This window comes from Coccidioides posadasii, chromosome 3, assembly GCF_018416015.2.
Source record: "Coccidioides posadasii str. Silveira chromosome 3, complete sequence".
NCBI classification, from domain to species: domain Eukaryota; kingdom Fungi; phylum Ascomycota; class Eurotiomycetes; order Onygenales; family Onygenaceae; genus Coccidioides; species Coccidioides posadasii.
This window is the reverse complement of record NC_089409.1, coordinates 3528910-3552686: the sequence shown is the minus strand read 5'-3', so window position 1 is coordinate 3552686 and position 23777 is coordinate 3528910. Positions and strand designations below refer to the sequence as shown.

The following is a 23777-nucleotide window of genomic DNA, read 5'->3' as shown; positions in this document are numbered from 1 at the left end:
ACTTTTATTATCTTTGATTATGACAAGACCTGTGGCATCAAGTTATATATAAACATAATATCTATCGCGATGCTGTGGATTTTCTCATAAGTCTTCGGCATTCCTTACCTTGGCAGGTGTTTCCCTACTCGGAATTAAATCGGTTGACAGCTGCACGCTTTACAATAATACAATTAACTGCTACCTATCCTATTTACCAGCAAGACTGCCTCGGCCAGCCGTCAGAAGACAGCCAATGTCCTCAACCAACCACCAAGTCGTAGGCTCAACAGACGTCCTAAATTTGTTGACCCGTCTTCTTCCACCTTGACATCTTCCATATCTCGAAGGATATTCTCTATGTACTCCCCTGCGTCACTGAGTTTGAGAATAAGAGCAATCGCACGGTGAACTTTGAGTAGTCGAGGGGAAGGGGGTTCGATAGTACGGCTCGGGCTAAGGGTAAGCGTACGAGTAATGGGAAGTAATCGATCACGAAGAATAGGGTCCCTTTCTGTCGATCTAATTATGTACCGGTTGTGCACCCCTTCTATAGGCTCGAAATATATTTCAAATTCACCGAGTAGCCGATGATAGTGATGGGTTAACGTCAGGGCATTTTTTGGACTGTCAATATCTTGGCCCTCAATAAGGTGAGTGATTCCGGGTTCGAACATAGACAAGATTTGGATTACGTTCTTCTTCGAGTCACTCTAGGAGTCAATGTCAGTAGGGCCGAGTGTGCTCTTATAATAGGATGTTCATACCAATTCTGTATTTCCTGACGCCATAGAGTTTAGCGAATGAGGAAGTATGTGAGCAACTTCTAGATACTCGAAGTCATCAGGTTCGTTTCGAAGAAGTTCTCCGTCATCATCTTTGCTCTCAATCCCATCTTGCTTTATTCGCCGCTGGGCTTCTTTCCTATCAAACCGATGGGTGACGACACAACGATGATGGTCGCGGATAAGACAACTCTGTCGGAGGATAGACACGCGCTGCGTTATACCTGTTGGTGTGGACGCCTGCATTGAGGAGAGTGAAATGGGTGTCGGCTGAGGTGTCTTCACCGACGAAGCCCTGACTGAACAGGTTGAATTAACCAGTTTTATCAGCCATAAATGATATGTACTATAATGAACTTACGTGGAGTAAAAAAATTATCAACCACGTAGTTGGCAAAAAGCTCGACAGCGCTCCGAACTTCATTTTTCTTGTCTGTATCAAACGAGGAGAACCCATCGAGATAAGCTAACGCAAGAGATATATCAGGCTCGACAGTATTCCCATCCAGATGTTCGTGAATATACAAAATGAAGAAGTTCAGGAAGGCATCCTTGGATTGCGCATGCACATGTTCGAATGTTGCGTTGATTAGCATCGCGGGCATGTAACCCCTCCGTCCCGGTTTTTCTACGCCATAATCCTCAATCAGCTTATTGAGAATGCCACTTGCTGCCTTATTTTGTTGCGAAGTTAAGGAAAAGGGCTCTGAAAAATCCAGGAACCCTTCTAATGATGACTTGTGTCGATGGAAAGCCATTGTCGATGGGTTTGCGCATCAATATTGTGGGGCTCTTTGACTGTAGCTGGTGGTCTAGGGTGGCCGAATACTAGCTACTGTGGAACACGTGGTGAGCTAGGCCGGATTAGGGAGAAGTCTTGGCACATGCCAAGGCTGACCTCCAACAGAAGGTAATATAATTGCCTAGCGGCGCTACAAAATCTCTCCATGCGCAGAGCTTTCAATACAGCAAATTCCAATTAGGATGATGTATGGCCAGCCATACTTAGTCTTCTACTCTATCCTGATGGTATTCTCTCTGCGGCATATCTGTGCCCACATGTGCAACCCATTCGCGGATGTCCCGAACCAGCTCAAGGTCGAGATGATGTGCCAGTGTTACGTCGCATGCTTTTCTGAAATCAGCTTTGTATGTCTCGTCATTCACCTTCGATTCCAGCCACTTGCAGTAATCCCTCACAGATATATCTCGCAGTCCTGGTATCACCAGACGCTCGTTAGAAGCTGAAGGTTTGAGTGACGTAGCCGCAGACGCACTCGATGTCTGTGCTGGCAAAACATTGATGCTGATTGGAGGGTATGGCACTCCTGTCTCAGGTAAGCTACTGGCATTTTTATACCTCTTATCTGCCTGGTGTCGATTCTCCCGGTACAGGTCCCGACGGATGCCACCAGGGACGTCATCATGACCCTCTAGAGTACCGCCATCTTTGACATACTCAACAAGCCGTGCCAGATGAGAGGACTTTAGTTTGTAATGCTGTTTGTCACTGGGGTCTTCCCAGCACCAAGAAGACTGGCATGAGCGCGCCTCACATCGCATACGCTCATAGACAAACCTCCAGTCCGATGGCCGTCCAGTGCTGTTTTCTTCAGCATCAATTTGTGCGTCACGTTCGGTAAGCATCCTTCTAGTCGCTGATACCCGGCTTCTTTTGTCGACCTGTCTTCCCATAGTCATTTCGCCACTATCATCACGCTCATAGTTGAAGGAAATGACGACTCTAAGTTTCTTGCCCATGCGAAGCAGATTGCTCCACCTCCGGAGCTGCCTCTCCACCGGTGTCCAGTCAATGTTCGTAGAGTTATAGTGCTTTTCAAGGTTATTCTGTGAACGATCATTTACAGATACAACAGTCTGTACCATCCGATCGAACCCGCTGATTACGCCTTTTCACGTGTAACGAACTTTCCATCTTTGGCTTCAGAATCTCCGTCCAGTAATCGCTAGGTGTAACAACCAAGTCCTGCTCAGTATCTCTGCACACAGATTTACGGTTGAGTACGATTTTCCACGCGATTGTGTAGCAAATATATCTTGGCGGATTCTCTTCGTATTCGCCTTCCTGGTCCCATCCAGCCAATGGGAGAAAGCCGAGCTGATCTGTTTCCTGCAAGGTAGGGTGCGGGGAGGGACTGAAGGAATATTGGGTTGACGGCGTGCCACCAAAATGCCCTGGGGTGGGGGCGTCATATAGGCTTTCATCCCATGGAACAAGCGTCTGTGCCTGAGAGGTGGTATCAAGGTCGAAGACGCTGTTCGTCATTGTCGGATGAAGTGGCACCGGCAAACCTAGCATTTGTCGTGAGATATTAGCCTGAAATCTACGGAATCAGACATGAATGGCAAGTGGGAAGGGTTTGTTTGAGTAGAACAAGTACTGTACTGTGGATTCTGGCTCTCCTGCTTGCCTCTGCAGAAGCTCCTGAAAATGTTTTGTCTCTTCCAGTGTAACTCAATGAACGTTGAAGATAGGAAGCCGGAATGGGCACAATAGCAGATTGCCAGATCAAACTGTTGCCAAGCTTTCACCATATGCATGGAACCTTCAACCTTGTATATACCATACGTGTACGGAGTACGGAGTATTGTACGGAGGTGTGGAACAAAAGTTCCCGGAAAGCTTATACAGACAATACTGTTTTACAAATACCTACTACCCCACCAAATTTGCTAGGAAACTCAAAGTACCCCTGAAATTGACTAGTTACTCTCATCTGAATCCTGTTCCAAATCCTCCCAAGGATCCTCTCTACCCAAATTATATAGAGCAGCTAGAGCTTCAGCAGCTTCCAAAGTCTCTAGACCAGCTGCCCAAGAATCCGCCCCAAGATCCTGCCGTTGAGAGAGCTTTCCCTTAAGCCGTTGACCCTTCCATACGCGAGGCGCCTTATAACCACCCTCTCTATACTCATTACCCCCTTCCAAGCATATAACCTCTTGAATATGATGTGGAATCCGCTCAATCCACTGTTGAATCTTTGCTTGCGGCAGCTCTTCCCAGGCTTTCTTCCATTCATGTTCAGCAGTCTTAGATTCTCGTGGGGCACCTTTAGCAGTTGTACGTCGCTTGAGCCACATCCAGGCAGGCTCAATCATATTCAAATCTGGTGAATTGCCAGGCCAAAGTAAGCGGTTGATCTTGTGTATATTGTAGAGCTCTTGTTGGTAAAAATGGGTATGTGCTGGAGCTCCATCTTCTAGAACAACAGTATTGGGTCGGGATTCAAGGCATTCCTTGACGAAAGGGAATAATTTGGCAAGAAGGACCTCCTGGAATGAAAGAAGTATCAGATTAGCTAGAGAATTCAATAGTAAGATGATAGAATCTTAACACCTTCTGATACCTATACCAATCAACTCCCCCCTTGCCTCGTCGAACAAGCTTGCCAGTTTTCACAGTGAATTTGAAAGTTGGCTTTCTTCCACGGTTTGGGCGAATTCGTAGGCGGTGAATCCCATTGACAAGCTCCCATTCCTCTCTTGCCTTTATCTCACGGTCAATATTCAAGGCATCCAGTTCCTTTTGAGCTTGACGTTTGGCTGCTGCAGTCTCTGGTTCCCAAATATGGCAGGGTCCCTTCTTCTCGTACGTAAAGCAGCCCCAAAACATGAAATCTGAGGACTTCTTCCATCGCCGGCGTATACAGGTAGGATCATAAGCTTCTGAGGATCTTCTCCATACACGAACTGCTCCTCTTCTATGCCCAAGAACCACAGAAGTTTCATCAGTCCAGACAACATTTTTCCAGTCCTCTAGGGTCCAGTTCTTATGGGCAAGGCAGAATCTGAGCCTTTTTTTCCTTGCAGATTCAGTTAGACCTGGTTTCCAAGTTGGTTTGGCAATAACAAAGCCATGTTTCTTAAGAATTCGCAAAACACTTGAATGGGATATACCAGCTTCAAATGCCAGAATCTCAGTAGATTTCTCCCTTCCTGAGCGGCTCTTAGTCACAGAGGCAATGATTCCAGCTTCTTTGGTGCTTATTTCCTTTGGCCGGCCTGATCTAGGAGCATCTTCCACATAACTGAGAGAAATTCGAGGGTCATTCTTGGGATCAAAGCCACGGTCTTTTGCTCGCTTTTGAATGTCATAGAGGGTAGAAGGAGGAATCTGGAGGGTATGAGAAACATCTAAGATAGAAATTCCATAAGAGATCAAAGCAAGAGCTTGAATTCGCGTAACAAGCTTATCATGGAGAGAGATTTCTCTGGAAGGCATGGTGGGCAGATTTGATGTTTTGAATTTGGAGAGATTTGGAAAAAGGTGGGAGCCAGGCTGTTTGTTGAATAATAGGAGATACCTGCTGCCCCACCAAAATTTGGTGGGGCAGCAGGTAACTGCAATACGTTGTAACAAAATAGAGTTTCCGGGAACTTTTGTTCCACACCTCCGTACTCCGTATTATTTTTGATACAATACGTGAACAGAACATTGTTCATTCCAGAAATAGACCATGTCAAGGAACTAACTTTATATGGCTAGAAATCTTACATAATTAGGGTTGGAAACCAAACATGAAATGCGGTCATATGGAATCCAATTTCGAACGCTACTTGTAATTAAAAATATATTGCAAATCTGGAGTCCGGAGCCATCCGTATGCGGTAGAAGATTGGAATACTTGGTCAACGCAAATGATGTCACTGGTGCTGATCATATTGCTGGCTGGATGACACCAGGCAGGAGACAACGCCGACAGGGGCTCACTCCCCAGAGGTCCACATTCTCGACAATCGAATGTAGAAGCGGACAAGGACTGACTTGTTCTGGAGCCAGTCTTTTGAACAGGTTGGCCTGCTAGACTGGAGCCCTGTTGGCGGCTGGTCCTAGTGATTCCCACCGTTAGTCTCCAAATAGATGTACGATCCAGCTTCAAACGGAATAGCTTGAACAGACAGGGAACTTCTTTCGAATTCTACAAGGCACCAGTGTGGCAATACTGTGGGATCGACAAGCTCATCAGAGCCAGCTGAGATTCACCCGAATGCTAACCGTGTCTGTCGCTTGCCTCTAGACTTGTCAAGACCGCGGTTCGTGTTTTTGTAATGCACCATCCTTCTTTCTTGCAATTGCAAGTCTTTCGCAAAGTGCCAGTCTTCGTGCTCATCGAAACCAGCTTCAGGAATCAACTTTCTACATTTGGAGCATGGAAACATCCCCAATTGCGGCTCGGGAGAACTATCAGTTGATAAAACACCTTTGGAACCCAGCATAAGACTTTCAGCGGTATGTGTCCCTTCGTCATCTATCCCTGTGTCCAGAGGAGAGTATCGGTCAAAATCATGGTGGAGCTTCAATGTCTTGCTCGGATGCGACTCGCTCGTATTGTCCTTGCCTTCAAGGTGTCGACGAAGGGATACTGGCGTTTTCTTCTCTGTATCCGTGGCGCGCGTGAAAAAGCTGTCGAGGCTTTGGTTTCCAGAAACTCCATCCTCAAATCCGCTCACTGTAAGTGCTAAATTCATGCAGGGCCACATATGGCCCTCGTTGGTAACTTGCTTCAGCAAATCCTTAGCCAAAGCAAACAGTGGTTCTTCGTCGATGGCCATGCCCGTCGGAATAGGAACCTGGCGAGATTTTGTGTGCCCACTATGCCGATGGTGAATAGTTAGAACTTTCGGGCGGCGCTTATGCTCCAGGACGCCTTCTTCAACGAGCCGCCCATATATCTCAGCCGCGAATATTCGTAGCCATTTCTCCGCCTGCTCCAAAGAGTTGATCCCTGGACGGAATGATTTCGTCGATATCATTGATTTGATCTGGGTTCGAGGATTGACCTCACTCCAGTCATTCCCTCGAATAAGTTCGTATAACCACATCCCCGTATCGTCATCCAGCTTTGCTTTAAATTGTTCCAGCGGAACACGCAATAATTCATCCACCTGTTCGGTCTCAAAGGTTGAAGCGATTTGCTTTCCTAATTTGCCACCCAACATCCTGATTTTGGTAAATTTGAAGCCACCAAGGAACTGCTGTATGGCACGATTTCGAACAATTGTCTGCTTATTGGGTTTATTGCAGGCACTCCCTAGCTTGGCCATCATTTTATTCCGCGCAATTCCTGCAGAACACGTGTAACCTAAGCGCTCCCGGATCATAAGACGAACTGACCTGACGATATCTGCTCCAACGAGCATAACCATATCATCCCAATCCGGGTCATCCTCTTCCGTCTCTCCCTCATCTAAGTCGACCAGCTCATCCTCTTTTCCCCAATCTAGCGCCGTAGTAGGTGGGCGTGGTAGGCGCTCACTCATCTGCCTCTTGACCTCCATCTCCTGCAACATCGGATACCTCTCTAGCAGAGTCGCCCACACCAACGCCGACAAATCAATAAAAACCTCATCAATCCCCGCCTTCTCTATCCTCACCATATTTGTCCAATCCTTCTCTTTCTCTTTCACACTTCCTCCACTCTCCGTTCTCCGTTCCCCAAGTCCACACGGATCAACCTTCTCCGCCCACGCAACCAACCCATCCTTAATCGTCCCCAAAATCTTCCTCGACTCCGCCCTATACGGATCCAGCGAAACCTTATCTGTCGCCACATTATGATCACCGTCCTCTCTATACGCCCATTTCCCGCCCTCGCCTTCCCTGAACGTGGCTACGTGCACCGTCATGAGCTGCGGACATCTCGCCTTTGCCTCTTTCGCTGTGATCATCCGCGATATGTTAAACGACCGGGCGGCGTAGTTCACGGCGATCAGGGATTCCCATTGCTGGACGGCGAGGGGTTGGGTGCGCGGAGTGTTGAGTCGGACCATTTCGCATTGGGCGTAGAAGGCGTCGAGGTCGATGTGGGCGACCACGCGGAGGGGTGTGCGAGGGGAGAATGTCTGGAGGAGCTGTAGGTTGCGGTGGGTAAACTGTGAGATGTAGTGGGTGTGCAATGGGGAGGAAGATATGGTGTCCATCGTGGTGGCTGCGGGTAAGGAAGGGTCAATGAGGCCAGTCAAGACTGAAGGTGCCATTATCTCCTGTGTCCGGTGATATCATGTTTGTGGAAGTTTCTCCATATTCTTCATCCTCCCAATCTAGCTTCAACGCGTTTGTGGAAGCGAAATGGTTTGGGACGGGTGAATGTTGTGGGAATACAGGGTGCATGGCGAAATAAATCTCTCCCGGTCTTGCTTGGCTTGTCCAGGCGCCCAAAAGCATCCCTAAAGTTCCGGGCAGGCTTGGCTAAGGAATCCCCGAAGAGTGCCAATAGTTTGCAAATCATAGATCTGATCGCGTTTGCAGTATTTTCAAGATCACCTCTACCTTTGACCTATTTTACATTGCTATTTTACATGTGAAAACATTAGAAATACAGAAGAGCCTGCTCAAAGCGTGGAGATAAACTAGTAGTTATACAAAGAGCAAAGAGGAACTCATGCGAGCTGTTCAACCCTCAAATATAGGTTGGCTCAGCTCGACTCCCATATCCCTTGCCATATGTTGCATTTGAGCTTCGATCTCATCCTCCATTCCTCCTCCCCAGCCCAGCATCTGCCGAATCCGATACCAGTAGAACAGTATGTCGGAGCTGAGTAGTACAAATCTAAACACGATGTGCCGACCATAATTCTTTATCTTTTCTAACAGCGGCAAGTCGGCCGATTCGACAAGGGCACGGGAGGCCCATGTGCCCGTGATCTTGATCCGGTTAACTGGTGAGCCTAAGAACTGATTGTTTGCTTGCACGATCCTCATGTTTCGGGATATAAAGATGAGCTCGCGCGGCCATCTGGTCTCGTCGCCAAGAATTTCGCGAACGGCTTTTCGCATCGCCTGCTGCATTTCGTATTGTAATTTGGCTCTGTCCTTCTTGCTTAAACCTTCGAGTGCTTTTGACGTTGTCCTTTCTCCGCCCTGGTATGGCCGGAGAAGGGTGGCGGACGCAAACAAGTCAGCGTTGTTAACGCCCCAATCGTTGACGATCTTGGTAATACTATTGTTATCGAAAGTCAATAGTGCTTTCCAGAGACGTGCGTATTGATGCCGGAAATTAGGCTCCATGTGGACGTAGAGACCGTGATCTATGAGCACAAGCTCGGCCTTGCCGTTGGGCTGGCGGCGGACGAACCAGTTGCCAGGATGAGGATCGCAATGAAGCCAACCCCAAAGGAACATTTGCGCGGAGAACAGATCGACCATTGTCGTCATCACTTCGTTAAGTGAGAGTCCCAAACCACCACGGCCAGCTCTTCCTTTCCAGGACTCCCGTCCTGGCTTTAGTCTCTCAGGAGTAGAAGTACTGTAGGATGGCCGACGAGGTGTCAACTTCGCACCGGGAAGATCCAGAGGTGTTCCATGGCATCCTGGGCTGCCTTGTCGCCAACCTCCCCGCCAAGGTCTCGTTATGGAATCTTTATCCCAAAGTCGAACACCCTCTATCCATTCAGCAGTCATGACTCGCTTAGAACTTAGTTCGCGGTAGACCTTTGGAATGTATACTCTATTTCGGAGCCGCGGCTCGGCCGCGACAAGCTTGGCCATTCGCTCAGCGTTATCGGCCTCATTTTCAAAATCTGTTTCCAAGAAAAGACGCTCACTGACAAAAGGTACCAAGCTGTAGAACGGGATATCAAAAACACGACTATAGACCCATGTAATAATCCTGCAAAACGGTTAGAGAGGTCTCACTCAGGATGGGAAATTTGCATCGGGCGCAGGTTTACTATAGATAATTTAAAAAAATAAAAATAAAAATAAAAATAAAAAAAAAAAAAAGAGTTCAAATAAATAAAACAACTCACTTGAAAGCCCACAGATCCCACTTAACTTGCGTCGCAATCTCCTTCTTCTGGATCTTGATAGCAACCTCCCTGCCATCGCTCAACTTCGCCCAGTGTACCTGTGCAACGCTCGCACTCGCCCTCGCCGTCCTCTCCATAACTCCACGGCTCGGATCTCCCGAAAACGATACTCCAAACACCTCTTCAGCGGGCTTTCCGAAATCCTCCTCGATGACGCGCGCCACGTCCTTCCAGTCGTTCTGGGGCGCATCGTCGAACATGCGCGAGAACATCTTTTGGAATTCCGGTGGCAAGATGGCCGATTGCATGGCGATAGCCTGGCCGATCTTCAGGTATAACCCGCCATTGGTGCGGAGGAGTTCAGATAGACGCTCGGCGTTGCGCGCGTGCACTGCGGCTATGGACGAGGCGAGCGGTGGGTTGGGCCGGAAGTTGAGCTTGTAGTCGAGAGCGACCAAGATGCCGAGGGCGAATGTGCGGGCGGTGCGGGTGAGGCATGAGGCGTAGAAGTAGCTGTCAATGGCATATATGGTGCCAACGGAGAGACTGAGGTAGAAGAGGCGACGGAGCCATTTGCGGGTTCGTCGGTAGGTCTTCGCGGCGGTGGGTTTTCCGAGAGAAGAGGGTGGAGGGGGGACGAAAGGCTGGAACTGCTGGCTATGGATGTGCTTTTGGCGCTTGGTCGGTTGGAGGCCCAATAGAGAGAGGTTCTGCAGTCGAGATCGCGAGGTCAGATGCAAGCTGGCTTTGGGAGCTCGAAAGCAGCCGCGGATCGAGATGTTTTGGGGCGGCGATCTCAGAGAGTTAGCAGCAAAGATAATGCTCTGGGAAGATCGGAGGCCGGCCGCGAGTGAGCGGGCATAGCTGCAGCCTGCCATAGACCTGGTCCAGCAGAATATCGCGGCTTCCGCCTGTGAGAAATTTCAGTGTCCGATGATGAATTCCCCGCGGGCATCGAATGCGAAATTCTCCCCCAGAGTTCTGCGAATTCTCAGGCAACACCGTCAAGTAACCTCGCTGGCCTGTTGCGTCAGAACCCAAAAAAGCCGCCCGCCAAGCATCCGGCACGCCGCACGGCGGCCGCCCTCGTCCGTCTCGATCCTCTGCTTCTCCACGCCCGATTTGTTTCTCGCTGCGCAAGATTATGACCGCCAGCAGCTCTGCTGGAGAGAAAACCTGACAGGAATCTCAAAGCTCGAAGACAATTCATCATGCAGGCCGCGATGAGAATCAGACCGAGGAAGCTTCGGTCATCCGCTATGAATGACTCGTATTCTGATCACTCCTGATTCGCTCGGTATGAGAAGGATACCAGAAGGGTGAACGAAAGCAGCCTCGGTTGAAGAATAATCAGGAGTGCAACAGCCTCTTCTCCGCCTTCATGGGAGGGCCCTTGGAATGGAGTAACTACTGAGTAGCGGCCCTGATCCATCGGACGATTGCTTTCATCCATCAACTATCAGCCTTTCTTTTATCGATCTGTGCTGCTACAAAAACAGCCTGGATTTACATTTCGTCTTGCGATTTCTGTTCAAAATCAATGAGTTATCTTTATCCTTAATTATCCGGAACAGTCAATCCGCACTGAACACGTTTATCATGGCCCAGGACCCTGAGATCGTTTTGTTCCACTACACCTTCTCGCCATACGCACGGCGAGTGGCCTGGTTTGTTGACCCTGACCTCCGTCTGTTAAATCATTAACGGAGACCAGCTGATTGAACAACGTAACTAAGGTATTTAAATCTACGCGGCATTAGATATTCGCAATGTGTAGGCCAATGGTCCACCCCCCAACTTCTTCTCTCCTCACTCTCTTGAGGATGCAAATGAATACTTGGTGTCCGTTCTTCTGATTAGATGACTGCCAGCTACAACCACCGATCATGCCCCGACCAGACCTTGCGGCTCTGGGCGTCCAGTACCGGAGAATCCCGGTGCTTATGATAGGAAAGGATATTTTCTGTGACTCCAGGCTGATCATACAAAAGCTTGAGGAGCGGTTCCCCGCTGGAAAATTAGGTGCAGACGATGGGGATGGGAAGGCGATCGAGAAGCTAATCGACATATGGACGACGGATGGAGGAGTGTTTGGCAGGGCTGCCCAGCTGATACCCATGAATACTCCTCTCACCTCGGACCCTAAATTCATTGCAGACCGCCTCGAGTTCTCGAATAGAAAACCTCTGTCAAATGATTCTCAGTCGAATCCGCGGGGAGAGGGAATGGTCCACGCCAAGCAGGCATTTGATATTATGGAGACCACTCTCCTTGCCGATGGCAGAGATTGGATCCTGAAGACAGGAAAGCCTACGCTTGCTGATATCCAAGGCGAGTACGACCAGTTTTCCTTGTATCGGTCAGTATTATTGACTGGGTTTGCATGCAGGCGTATGGGTATTCGACTGGATGATTGGGCTCAAAGGAGCCCTTGATCCCGCTCAGATATCAGAACAAACATACCCCATAACCTTTGCGTGGGTTTCTCGTTTCCGGAAGGCCTTGTCTGCAGCTAGGTCCACATACCCCATGCCCCGAACCTTGACTGGCAAAGAAGCGCTAGACGGGCTCAGCCGGGCAGACTTTGCCGAACCAGAAGGCACTGTTGATCCAGCTGATCCGTTGAAATTGGAAAAGGGCGATGAAGTCCTTGTATTCCCGACAGATACCGGTGTAAACAGGAGAGACAGGGGCCATATTGTAGCTCTTAATGCGCAAGAGGTTGTGTTGCAGCGTAAAACAGCAGACAACCGGTTTGACGTGCGCCTCCATTTCCCTCGGACCAACTTTAGGATCCTTAAAGTTGATAGAATGGAAGGAGGGCGCTTATGAGATTACTCCAAGGCAACAAAGGAAGAATGTGATCTCCAACCCAGGCTCTTCGGTTTTATGATGGGAACCATCGCCCCCACCGCCTTTATTTTCCGCAGTTGAGACTGGATGCCATGGGGTAAATAAGATGCAAGCATAATTGAGAAGAGAACTTAATACAATGAACCATCTGCAGGCAAAGAACCGGGTCAAAAGTGCCGGGATGTATGACGATGAAAGAGGCAAGTTTGTTGCTCTCCCTCCCAAAGAGTATCCCGTAAGACTAGATTGCCACAGGTGGCGTCATGCGTAATATGTATTTCCGCCGGGGGGTACCCAAAGGGCATTTCTACTTGATAGCATATATGCCAGCTCTGCACAGAACCTTCGCGACACGGGCAATTGGATGGTTCGCAGCCGACACGAACTGTACAATGGGCTGTGGAAACCCGAAAGATCATGGAGCCCAGAAATTAAATACCAGATATCTGCAATGACCTAAAGAAAGAGGAGGGGGGAGCGTATTTCCTGTGGTGGCACAGACGTAACGTTGGATCCAAACAGTGGTCAGAAACGAATTGAGCTTTACTTGTAGAGCGTAGCAGCCGGGAACTCGCAGTGGTTATACAGATTCGTCCTAGGCCCGTATCGACATGGGTATAAGTCGATGAAAAGATTGAAACCAAAAAAAAAAAAAAAGGAAAAATTAAAATTGTAATTATTAAGAAATATAAATGAAAAGAAGAGGTTGAAAAACAAGCAGGAGGGCAGAGTGATGATGCCCAATGCATGTGTGCCTAACCGTCAGAGCCGCTTGCCCAACCACGCAACTCCGAACCCCTGATTGGCCCGTGGAGTCGACCGACACTGCAGGTTTGATTTTCAGCAGGCAGAAACAAAGTGAAAAGATCCATGTGAGAAGGGTGAGAAGCAACTAGTTTCCGACGCTGTGTGTCCCCCTGCCCAAGAGATCCTGTCTGGTGGCATCAGGAGAGGCTGATCCACCCCGCAGGCAGGGCCCATACAGCCAGAGAAAGTACCATATACCGGGCTGGGTCTGCGGGCAGGGCATGAACGGTTGGGTATCAAGGACCTTATCCAAAGGTTCCTTTTTTTTTTTTTTAAAAAAAAAAAAAAAAAGGGAAAAAGGGTAGCCAGTAGAAAATCACAGGTGCCCCGTGCCTGGATCCTGATGGGAATGGAAGATGCATTGGGTGAAGCAGCCGGGGCATCGGGATTGGCCGCCAGGTCGCGCCAGGAATGCAATCGAGAACAAGGCCCAAAAAGTAGGTCGTCAGCCGTTGGTTTGGCTCGCAGGCTGATCGGGTGGCGAGAAAGATCCTGATAACGTCGTCTTCATCAGCTGCTGAGGGGAAATGCTTTTTGTCGTCGTCGTCGTCGTCGTCGTAGTCTTCGTCTTCTGTCCTTTTTGGCCTCTCACGAACTACTCGGCTGACATAAGCTGGCGCGAGTCCGTGCTTCGCTTAGGCTTCCTCTTTCGTGGCACCAGCCAGGCAGCCCCCGCGCCAGCCAATCGCCCGCCGCCCTGTTGCCCCCATCGCTGGCCCCTCCCCGCGCCCGTCGCCTGGCCCAACCCGCTTTAACCACCGCCCTGCGCTCGCGCACCCGGCCTTCCTCTCCCTCTCCCTCTCTCCCTCTTCCTCCTCCTCCTCTTCTTTTCTCTTCTCGCTCTCTCTCTCTCTATCTTCTCTACCTGAACGTCTGACCACCTGTCCTTTTTCCCTGCTCCTCCCTCTTCTCCCTCATACGTTGTCGACGCTCTGTATTCCCCTCTCTCTCTCTCCTCTCCCTCTCACATCCTTCTTTTCTCGTGGCGCGCCTTAAAAAAGCAAAAAAAAAAAAAGAAATATACATACAAAAATACAAACACGCCTCTACAGCAGATTCGCCCCTTTTACGAGGAGGCAGTGAACAACCAGTGTTGATATTAGGGCTTATTACTCTGTCGTCTTTTTCTCTCTCCTTCTCCAGCTTGATAATATCCGTTCTCTCTCCTCTAGCGAGACGACTGCTCACCCCGTTACCCTGGTTTGACCGAAGGACCACGCTTGATCCCTTCCCTGGACTGGACCATTACCCTTTCGGATCTTAGAAAAGCCTGTTATTCCCTGGATCCATCGTTTTTCCCTCTGGGAAATACACTTGCTCCGTCTTGAGAGCTCAGAATACCTCAGGTCCTTGGTTTCCTTTCGCGGCAGCAGTTGAGCTGTTACCCGCACTGCCAATCAGCCACAGAAAAGCAAATAAAAAAAGCAAAAGAATAAAAAAAGGATCCGATATCTTGCATCCGGGATTTTCACCAGACCAAGTGATTTTTTATTTTTCTATTCGCCCTCAAAACAAACCTGACCTTCAGCGGCCTTACTTGCCATCCAAGCGGAAAAAATACTTGCACGTGGATTTGTCCGTCCTCTTTGCCTCAGGGTCTTACTGGATTTCATTTTGTTTAATCCGTTAAAAGCAAGCAGTGATATTTTGAGATTCAACTCCCCACCAGCAAGAGCATATCATGGCACACTCGGAGCGTCAAAATGAATATTTTATTGAAAAGGACGGCATCAGTCGTGAGGTGATCCAGGCTGACATTTGCCGCTATCTTGGAAATGATGCCCTGGTTAAACCTGGGGTCCACCAGGTCCGCTTTCCCAATCCTCAGAGCCCATCACCCATCCTGCTGGCCTCTTCGTTGCGCTCTTCCACAGCTGACAATTTCGTTGCAGGGGCGCCAAGGATACTTTATTCGTGCCTATCGGAACCTGACTTCTGTATGCTCCTCCTCCTCCTTTGAAATCCCTATCCTACCGTTGTCGATTGGCATATCTGCGTTCCAGGTTCGCACTAACATCGATCTTCTCCTGTGTAGGAAATGATTGCCGATCTCAAGGCCGATTCTGCTCGATGGGAGGCGGAGACATCTCGTAGAGCCGAGAGAGGTCACCCTAGAGGTAATTACTATGATGATGCGAACTTGTCGCAAGGCCCTAACGGGGTTCCAGCTTCCTACAATTCATCTGCTATTCACGAATCCCGCCAGCAAGCAACATATGCTCCCGCTACAACCCAACCATACATGGATGTATATGCTTCAGCGCCAAGTGCCTATCCTCCTCAGGCGAGCGGACCTGGATATGGCCAGTCATTCAACCAACCTTCAGGCTATTCGTCAGATCCAGCACCATATCCCCCTGCACCAACTCAATATGCTCAAGGACAGTCATCAATGCCAGTTGTCACAACTGCAGAGATGCAGTCATCTTATACCTACGCTCCTGGGAATCCTGGCAATCCTTACCCCTATGCTGATAGCCGTGCCGCACCCCGTTATACCGGCCAAGGATATGAGAATGACGGCCCGGATTATGCACCAGTCCCCACTACGGGTATGGGCTATCCGCCCACCACTGCTCCCGACCCTCGGATGATGGACCCAAGATATTCCCCTGAGAGCGTTTATCCGGATCCTAGAGGCCCAGTTAGCAGGCCAATGCAAGCAAGGGAGAGAGATCCTCAACGCCGACCCCGCTAATATATTACCTGTTCCAATATGAGATTTGAACTTATTCTGTGTTCTCCAATTCAAAAGGAAAAAAAAAAATAAAAAAGTCACATTATACAGTGGCCTCATGGAACAGCCCCAAAGAATGTGGAATTTTTACACTCTCCTTGCAGTCTGCATGGCTAGTTTTTTCTTTGCGGCCCACTCTTTGAATCTCTTAGATCCATGTGCTACACCGATTGTCATGGATCGGGCCTCACTGAGATGAGAATGTGTAAAAATTGGCGTCCACCGACGTCAAAACTGTGCATTGCTTTATTCGCAACGATACAGTGAAGGCCAGATTCTCGACGCGCTATTGGAGTGGAGCTTAATTCATATCTCTTCCCGTGGACTACTGTTACTTATTCCTGGATTCGGCGCGTTACGGGCTGGTTTGGGGGTGTTGGCGGAAAAAGGCGGCTTCGTGTATGAACCTGGATCCTCCAGTGATGTTATTGGAAAAAAAAAAAAAAAAAAAAAAAAAAAAAGATGCCTGGCTGTTCCAAGCTCTTCTGTGAAAGCAATGTACAGGGATTAATATCTGCTTTATGTTTTTTTTTCCTCTTCTCTTTTCGTTCTTTTGTCCCTTTTAAAAAATCATGTTGCATCACTGCCTTTGTTACCTCCATGCTGGACTGGACATCTGTACCGAAGACTCCTCCCTATCTCGCTTCTGCTTTGGGAAATCTGCATCTTGGAGCCAGGCTGTCTGTTTTCATAAAGAAGGCGAGGCTATTAATGCTTAGATAATGCATGAGAGGCGTTCATAAACAGGTTAAAATGATAATATGACCTTTATGCTTTTTATATCCAAGATGACAGCTCAACGGCTTGGGAACCAGGTCCATTGATAGAATTTGAGAGCATATGCTATCTCTTGAATGCTGCGTTTTGCAAAATCTCGGCTGCAGAGGGAGCTTCAATTGACATCTCTAGACCCAACTACCTCAGAGTACAGGTCGATGGTACCCCGTTCACGTCGACTCTCTGTGCTGCATGTTACGTAGCTCGACTCACATTACTGCTAATGCCCACAACGACAAGTTGTCAATTCCGAAAACGTGACAGACCTTTACACCTTTTACCGGATATGAAATTTTTTACGCCTTTTTTTTAAAAAAAAAATTTCGCCATCGCCGCGCGCGATAATGGCGTCGTCGAACATTTCGCTAAACTCTATAGATATAAAAATAAAGAGGAAACAGTTATGCATTTATGTACATACATGCGATACAACATAAAGGGAAAGGCAAGAGAGGGCTTCCAAAAAAAAAAAAAAAAATCAAACTCTTCTGCGGGCATTTTATTCTCTTTTTATTCTCCCTTTTTCCTTTTCTTCCTGTTTCCAGGCCTGTAAGAAATGATACACCACACATTGCGCTCGTGGTATCGAAGGTGCAGCGCATTTCAAGGCCCTGAAAGGATTAAGGGATTGCCGTAGCGGAATGAGCGATAATTGGGTAGGACTCCGTAACTGCGAGATTTGAGAGACAGAGCTTACAGTAGCAGCTCCAGTGTTATCGTAATTTTATTTTATTTTATTTTATTTTTTTGGAAGGTCGGCGGGGAATGTACAATGAGGCTTCGGTTACTCGTCGTCGTAACCTTGTGGTATCTTTCTCGGGCCGGGGGGAACTAGAGCGCGACAAGTGGGATAATGTTAGCTTGCTACTGTTCTGAATCATGATGCGCACAATGCCTAGTTCCCGAGGAACGGGCGGATAATTGGGGAAAAAAAATTGGACAAGGCGAAGGGTGCCAGGGTTCTCAGGCTAAAGTGATGTGCTCTGAGGTGAAGGTGAAAAGGAAAGAGGCAATACGCACTCGGATAACTCATGGGCACGGGCGCAGGATCAACGTCTCCAAAGTATCGTCTAATTGGAGGTAAAGCAACCAATGCGACAGGACCCAGTGAGCCCATCAAGATGGAGTAGAAGATAGCCGGTCTCTCGTTCGCTGCCCAGCGCATGTAGCGGAGGGGTGTGGACCAGAATACTGGCTTGGACATGGCTACAACCTGGATGTGCGGTATTTCGAAGGCCTCAATTGAGTCGGGAAAGTGTGTATTCGGGGGGGGTGTATATCGCCGGATAGACAAAGCAATTGGGTGTTGAGGGCAAGGAGACGTTCGGCCGGTTAAGGTCTCGGAGCGATGGTGGTGATGAAGGGTTGTGCCCGCAACGGGACTGGATGTGATGCTGCTGGGTCTTGGCATGTTGGACTGGGTTCCAAACACGTAGCTTCATTCCACGCCCCAACACTCAATCAGTCACCTCCGGATTCATGTTATTGCCAAACATACGATAAGAGAGCCACCGAGCAGTTGGCAAATCTGCCCGTTAGTCTTTCCTCCTCTGCATTGCCCGCGCGCACGGGTTAAATGCCAGTATGCGGTGGTTTCTTTCCTTGCTTGTCCTTGGGATATACTATGGAGCTGTTCAAGCGTTAAGTAGCTCTGGCAGCCGATTACTGGTGATTCAGGAGGAGTCTTCTGAAAAGCCCTTATATTCTACATTTTGGGCTGACCTTGAAAGTGCGTATTTGGTTGCTGCTGCTGAGCGGTATATCTGTCTGACCAGGTCTAACCCGGATGTGCGTAATTAGGTCGGGGCTACTCAATAACCTTTACAACTCCAAAGGACGAGAAGCTCTCGCTTTTCCAGTATGGCGTTAGGGCATATGACCACCTCTTGGTCCTACCCCCGAAATCCAAAGGTAGTGTTTCAAGGGCCTCTTCAATTCGAACGGGCTTTAAAACTAATATGAAGTCTAGGACTTGGGCCGGCTTTGACGCCCAAGGCTCTCCTCGACTTTGTCAATGACGAAGGAAACATCATTCTCGCCCTTTCTGGAGGCTCGCCGACTCCCAGTTCCATAACATCCCTCCTCCTCGAGCTCGACATAAGCCTTTCTCCCGATCGGGCCCCCGTAGTCGCGGACCATTTCAATTATGATACAGTGTCCTCCGCCGATTTCCATGACACCCTACTCATTTCCCAACCTGGAAAACTGCGCCCAGGGGTGAAAAACTATTTTGCTGGTGATGGGATTCTCGCATTTCCGAAATCTGCCGGTCAGCTTCTCGGGAACGCCAGTCCTCTACTTGCTCCTATCCTTCAAGCTCCCGAGACGGCATACTCGTATGATGCCAAAGATATAGATGCGCCGGTAGAAGATACTTTTGCAATGGGATCGCAGATTGCTCTCGTCTCCGCTATGCAAGCGAGAAACTCTGCGCGTGTCACTGTTCTGGGTTCGGTTGAGAGCTTGCAGGATAAATGGTTCTCAGCTACCGTTAAAGGACCAAAGGAGGGAAAGGAAAGTAAGACGGCGAATAGGGAGTTTGCGAAGCAGCTTACGGCCTGGACGTTTAAGGAAGTTGGTGTCGTCAGAATGCGAAAAATACAGCACTATCTAAGCGAAACGGCCTCCACAAGTCCCGCTCTTCTGAATGATTCTAGCCCGACTATGTATCGGATCAAAAATAATGTGGTATGTTCCCCTATACCTAACCTGTTACGAGTTATCAATAATACTGATTGCTGCAGACCTTCAACATCGAACTCTCGGAGTACGACTACGACCATTGGGTTCCCTTCAAGGTACCTGAAAACGATGCCCTGCAGCTTGAATTCGCAATGCTTTCGCCTTTTCACCGATTGAACCTCAAGCCTGTCTATGAGACAGAGAGCGGTGCAGTTTACGGGACCTCTTTTATTCTTCCTGATCAACATGGCATCTTCTCTTTCCGAATTAATTATAAACGTCCTTTCCTCACCAATGTGGTTGAGAAACACGAAGTTACAGTGAGACACTTTGCACACGACGAGTGGCCGCGCAGCTGGGAAATTACTGGTGGTTGGGTCTGGATTGCTGGATTGTGGTCGGTTGTTGGTGGATTCTTGGCCTTTGTTATGGCATGGCTCTATTCGGCTCCGCCGAAGGAAGAAGATCCGGTGAAGAAGAAGCAGTAGATCGGGGTATCACACACTTTTGTTGGGCTGTAAGGATTTATCATGTATAACTTGGGTTCCTTGGATGTATATTTTATGTTATAGGGCGTTGTTTTAACAAAAAAAAAGAAAAATCAGCCTCGAGGGTTCATCCTATCTGTCCCTCAAGGGCAAATAAAGCAAAGAGCAAGAGAGGAATATACTCTAATCGTACAGGTATATACAAGTTATGTCACGGCATATCACGTCAGAAACTAAGGGTTCTTGCAGAGCACTATGCCCGAATGCCCCAACCCCAACGCCTTTCAATAGATCTACCATCAAAACACGAAAAAACGCCATTATGCAATTAGATTTTCTTCGTCCCACACAGAAATCCCCTCCTTTGTCGTTATAATCCCCTTGTCTTCTCCGGATCCATCTGTGCCTCGTCGCCGCTAGTCTGCTTTATAGATTGAACGGCGGGTTTTCCGGCATATAGTTGGGGAACGGGGGTTCTCTTTTCCACGACTTCACCCGTGTCTGCATCGGTTTCTTTCGTAAGTGAAACGGGCGCATTGCCCCGGAATCGTTTGCGCATATCGACCATTCCACGTCTAAGGTTGGACGAATATCAGTTAGCACACGGGGCTGGAAGAAAGTTGCTGCGCGCGCGCAGGGGGTGATGTGTGACGTACTTGCATTCACTGAGACCCTTTCGGAGCTGTTGGCACTTCACGGGGAGTTGGTCAAGATGCGGTTCGCGCAGACATTCACGGGGGGTGTTGCGCTGGACCATGATGCAGTCCGACTCTTGCAGGCATTGGGCTAAGGCCAGTCCTGGATGTGCGGTATTAGCATGCAAGTTTTACCATCTGGGCTTGGGTGATGGCTTAGGCGTACGGATATCTTTGCAGGAACTCGGCATCTTTAAAGTGTATCCAATGAAAGTCTTGTGCTTGGCTCCGACCTCTCTGTCGCAATTTGAAGCCCGCTCGGGTCCGTGAACGCTCGAGGAGATATGCCTCAGCGTCGGCGTGTCTCTGATTGGCCAATCTCTTCGATTCACGTGCTTATTATATAATCAAAGGATTCATGATTATATAAGCAGAATGACGTCAACGGAGCTAGTTAACTAGTTCAGTCAGTTTGCGCCTCCCCTGGCGCCGGTGCAGCTTCTCTTGAGGTTGCGTCTCGACTGAACCGGGGGTTGGCTTGAAGCAGGACGACATCGCACGCTTCCGGTGCCCAGTTTCCTTTCTTCATGTCTTTTTTGGATTGGGGGTTTTGCTTTGGAGTTGTAGTCGGCTTAATGTATAATAATTCCCGTCAGCATCGCAATGCCTCGCGTTCCTGTTCTTGGCAGGTTATTCTGGTATGTCCTACTCCATATCCCACATGACGGAGTCACTCGGACAGCGCCTTTGTCTGCGTCGTTTCAAGGCGGCAAGTGGATTTCACTGACAGAATATTTGTTCCTAATCTAGGAATGAATACCTTGCGCTCTTTGGGTCGTTGATATTTATTTTTCTTGAAGGGTTTCTACATCTTATAACTTCCTCACTGCGTAAGCATGCATGGCTCCGATAGCTCCTATTGCGTCGAACTACACTTTATGGAGAAGTCTCCTAATGAGTCTGCTAGCTGCACCCATCATTAGCTTCTTTTACAGACAGTCCAAGCGGCTATTCAATATCTTCTCTACACCGCAGGTCCTGGCGAATCAGCAAGAAGTTTCCGTGTCGATAGCAAGAGCCCCTGACTTTGTCGATCTGTGTGCCCTATTCGGGTATGAAGCCGAGGAGCATATTGTCCAAACTGGAGACGGATATTTGCTTGGCTTGCACAGGATATCCTGTCGAAAATCTGAAAGAGGCACCAAAGTAAATAGTGGCGAAGGAAGCATACAGAAACGAGTGGTGTATCTACACCATGGGCTTTTGATGAACAGCGAAGTTTGGGTGTGTCTGACGGACGAGGAGAGATGCCTTCCGTTTCGTTTGGTTGAGCAGGGTTATGATGTGTGGTTGGGCAATAACCGCGGGAACAAGTACTCCAAGAAGTCCACGACTCACTCCCCATCGTCAACTGCGTTCTGGAACTTCTCGATGGACCAATTTGCATTCCATGACATCCCGGACAGCATTGACTATATCTTGTCGGTCACATCACAAACCTCCCTCTCTTACGTCGGCTTTTCGCAAGGAACAGCCCAGGCCTTTGCGACGCTCTCGATTCACCCTGGTTTAAACCAGAAGGTTAACGTATTCATCGGCCTGGCACCTGCAATGTCTCCAGCTGGGCTCCACAATGGTGTTGTCGATTCACTGATTAAGGCTTCTCCCGATGTCCTGTTTCTTGCGTTTGGACGTCGAAGCATCTTGAGCTCGGCGACAATGTGGCAAGCGATACTATACCCGCCTATATTTGTGAGGATTATCGATATGTCCCTTTCGTTGCTTTTCAATTGGAGAGGGACAAATATCAGTCTTGCTCAGAAATTGGCAGCTTATCCTCACTTATACTCTTACACAAGCACGAAATCTGTCGTCCATTGGTTCCAGATTATCCGCAACAGGAGCTTCCAAATGTACGATGACGACGTCGGGCCGACCCTGAATATTGGCGGAGTGGCGCGATATTACAAGCCTGCAAAATTCCCGACGAAGAATATCCGAACGCCAATTGTGTTGGTATACGGTGGCAGCGATAGCTTGGTTGACATTAGCGTAATGCTGAAAGAACTTCCCAACCACACCGTTGCGACGTCGATTCCTCACTATGAGCATCTTGATTTCCTATGGGCAGAAGATGTGAACGAACTGGTCTTCCCTTGGATCTTCGGGGCACTAAGGGACTATGGTCCTGACGTACAAAATTCTTTGGTCGGATCAAAATATGTAAATGGAACAAACCAGATTGACGACTTTGAATAAAGATGACGAGACGCTAGGGCGCCATGTCATAATTCTAACCCAGCAGAATGGCTACCGGCATCAGTGCCACAATGAGGTTCCCCGCCCTGATCTGCTCGCACGGACGTACATGGAGCGTGACGGAAGAACCGGGTCCACCACGATTATCTGGCGCGGGGGTGGTTAATTCGGTGACACGAACCGCAACTACATAGGTATTCCATGCCTGACTCTGTGATCGGCACCGACAAATCCAGATTTATATATAACTATGGCCCTATGTATTCCAAGGTCACTAGAGATACAAGGTGGGTTGGCAAATTGGTAGTTGGAAATGAGGCCGTGGAGAGTATTTCACCCTGCACACATGCATATTCGCGCCCATTCTCTACAGTGTTTTGAGAAACTTGTAGGTCAGTCTTGCATGCTGTATATTTACCAGACAGGCGTGGCCGGTTCACCGCCCTGCTAAGTCAACATACTTCATGGATACCTTATCTTCCTCTCCGTACTAAATACCTGTAGACACATATTGAGGTGATATTTCCTGAGATCCTCGTCTCAAGGTCACGATAAATCTCCCGATATGTTTTGATACGCATTCAAAGTGAGTGGTAAACCAACCTACATGCCATGGCCAGTTACCTCGACATTGTCAGACAGTCCTAGTACATGCTCTGGGAACCTTAACCACTAGAGACCTCATGAGATAGTGATATTCTTTGAGGTATTATTGCAAGCAGTCGGCCCTTTAGTCCATTCGGTCGAAAGGGGACGTCATCAGTGGCTTATGCCGCCTCAAGGGCTTCGAGGCATGATTTCTCGGCCCGAAAAGCTCCTGCATATGATTACAAGAAAGGAGGATGCCCATAAGGCTCTGCTTCGACGCCGATAGGTGCGAATTGTTGCGCAATTCCCCTCTGAAAGACAATTTAATGATCATGAAAGGGAATATTGGACCATTATGCACTTCCATCCGTCCTGGTCTCTATCCCGAAGAGAGAGAGGGGGGAAAAAAAGGTAAGGA

At 48.6% G+C, this 23777-nt stretch overlaps 11 protein-coding genes across 11 annotated transcripts; 4 read left to right on the top strand and 7 right to left on the bottom strand.

Moving 5' to 3' along the window:
* Positions 1–63: 63 nt before the first annotated feature.
* D8B26_006070 (uncharacterized protein) lies at positions 64–1522 on the bottom strand (the record flags this gene model as incomplete). Its single annotated transcript, XM_003069918.2, has 3 exons — positions 64–692; positions 747–1063; positions 1126–1522. 3 exons carry the CDS (start codon positions 1520–1522, stop codon positions 222–224), a joined length of 1185 nt encoding a protein of 394 aa, XP_003069964.1. The 3' UTR covers positions 64–221.
* A 247-nt stretch (positions 1523–1769) lies between these two features.
* On the bottom strand, positions 1770–2525 carry D8B26_006069 (uncharacterized protein; the record flags this gene model as incomplete). Its single annotated transcript, XM_003069919.2, has 1 exon — positions 1770–2525. The coding sequence occupies one exon, from the start codon at positions 2523–2525 to the stop codon at positions 1770–1772; it is 756 nt and encodes a 251-aa protein (XP_003069965.2).
* Positions 2526–2622: 97 nt separating this feature from the next.
* RAD30_2 (DNA-directed DNA polymerase eta rad30) lies at positions 2623–3051 on the bottom strand (the record flags this gene model as incomplete). The annotated part of the gene is made up of 1 exon (XM_066125078.1): positions 2623–3051. The coding sequence occupies one exon, from the start codon at positions 3049–3051 to the stop codon at positions 2623–2625; it is 429 nt and encodes a 142-aa protein (XP_065981159.1).
* Positions 3052–5765: 2714 nt separating this feature from the next.
* On the bottom strand, positions 5766–7763 carry RAD30_1 (DNA-directed DNA polymerase eta rad30; the record flags this gene model as incomplete). The annotated part of the gene is made up of 1 exon (XM_003069920.2): positions 5766–7763. The coding sequence occupies one exon, from the start codon at positions 7761–7763 to the stop codon at positions 5766–5768; it is 1998 nt and encodes a 665-aa protein (XP_003069966.2).
* A 415-nt stretch (positions 7764–8178) lies between these two features.
* Positions 8179–10411, bottom strand: D8B26_006066 (uncharacterized protein; the record flags this gene model as incomplete). Its single annotated transcript, XM_003069921.2, has 2 exons — positions 8179–9394; positions 9534–10411. The coding sequence occupies 2 exons, from the start codon at positions 10409–10411 to the stop codon at positions 8179–8181; spliced, it is 2094 nt and encodes a 697-aa protein (XP_003069967.2).
* Positions 10412–11132: 721 nt separating this feature from the next.
* D8B26_006065 (uncharacterized protein) lies at positions 11133–12365 on the top strand (the record flags this gene model as incomplete). The annotated part of the gene is made up of 4 exons (XM_003069922.2): positions 11133–11200; positions 11270–11306; positions 11405–11864; positions 11923–12365. The coding sequence occupies 4 exons, from the start codon at positions 11133–11135 to the stop codon at positions 12363–12365; spliced, it is 1008 nt and encodes a 335-aa protein (XP_003069968.2).
* A 2509-nt stretch (positions 12366–14874) lies between these two features.
* Positions 14875–15891, top strand: D8B26_006064 (uncharacterized protein; the record flags this gene model as incomplete). The annotated part of the gene is made up of 4 exons (XM_066125077.1): positions 14875–15000; positions 15086–15130; positions 15229–15310; positions 15362–15891. The coding sequence occupies 4 exons, from the start codon at positions 14875–14877 to the stop codon at positions 15889–15891; spliced, it is 783 nt and encodes a 260-aa protein (XP_065981158.1).
* Positions 15892–17032: 1141 nt separating this feature from the next.
* On the bottom strand, positions 17033–18118 carry D8B26_006063 (uncharacterized protein; the record flags this gene model as incomplete). The annotated part of the gene is made up of 2 exons (XM_003069924.2): positions 17033–17538; positions 17728–18118. 2 exons carry the CDS (start codon positions 18116–18118, stop codon positions 17492–17494), a joined length of 438 nt encoding a protein of 145 aa, XP_003069970.2. The 3' UTR covers positions 17033–17491.
* A 76-nt stretch (positions 18119–18194) lies between these two features.
* On the top strand, positions 18195–19877 carry WBP1 (oligosaccharyl transferase glycoprotein complex, beta subunit; the record flags this gene model as incomplete). The annotated part of the gene is made up of 4 exons (XM_003069925.2): positions 18195–18436; positions 18508–18618; positions 18677–19395; positions 19452–19877. The coding sequence occupies exons 1-4, from the start codon at positions 18292–18294 to the stop codon at positions 19875–19877; spliced, it is 1401 nt and encodes a 466-aa protein (XP_003069971.2). The 5' UTR covers positions 18195–18291.
* A 370-nt stretch (positions 19878–20247) lies between these two features.
* Positions 20248–20820, bottom strand: D8B26_006061 (uncharacterized protein; the record flags this gene model as incomplete). The annotated part of the gene is made up of 3 exons (XM_003069926.2): positions 20739–20820; positions 20534–20675; positions 20248–20452 (listed from the first exon to the last, which is right to left on the bottom strand). Exons 1-3 carry the CDS (start codon positions 20761–20763, stop codon positions 20248–20250), a joined length of 372 nt encoding a protein of 123 aa, XP_003069972.1. The 5' UTR covers positions 20764–20820.
* Positions 20821–21010: 190 nt separating this feature from the next.
* Positions 21011–23259, top strand: TGL1 (cholesterol esterase). Its single transcript, XM_003069927.2, has 3 exons — positions 21011–21210; positions 21323–21402; positions 21480–23259. The coding sequence occupies exons 1-3, from the start codon at positions 21176–21178 to the stop codon at positions 22769–22771; spliced, it is 1407 nt and encodes a 468-aa protein (XP_003069973.1). The 5' UTR covers positions 21011–21175; the 3' UTR covers positions 22772–23259.
* Positions 23260–23777: the final 518 nt, after the last annotated feature.

Excerpts from the sequence above, each read along its gene's own strand:
- TGL1 (XM_003069927.2), top strand. The coding sequence starts at position 21,176 with ATGCCTCGCGTTCCTGTTCTTGGCAGGTTATTCTG. Across the intron at positions 21,211-21,322 it reads GTTCTTGGCAGGTTATTCTG|GAATGAATACCTTGCGCTCT; the intron begins GTATGTCCTACT and ends TTCCTAATCTAG. Across the intron at positions 21,403-21,479 it reads TCTTATAACTTCCTCACTGC|CTGCACCCATCATTAGCTTC; the intron begins GTAAGCATGCAT and ends TGAGTCTGCTAG.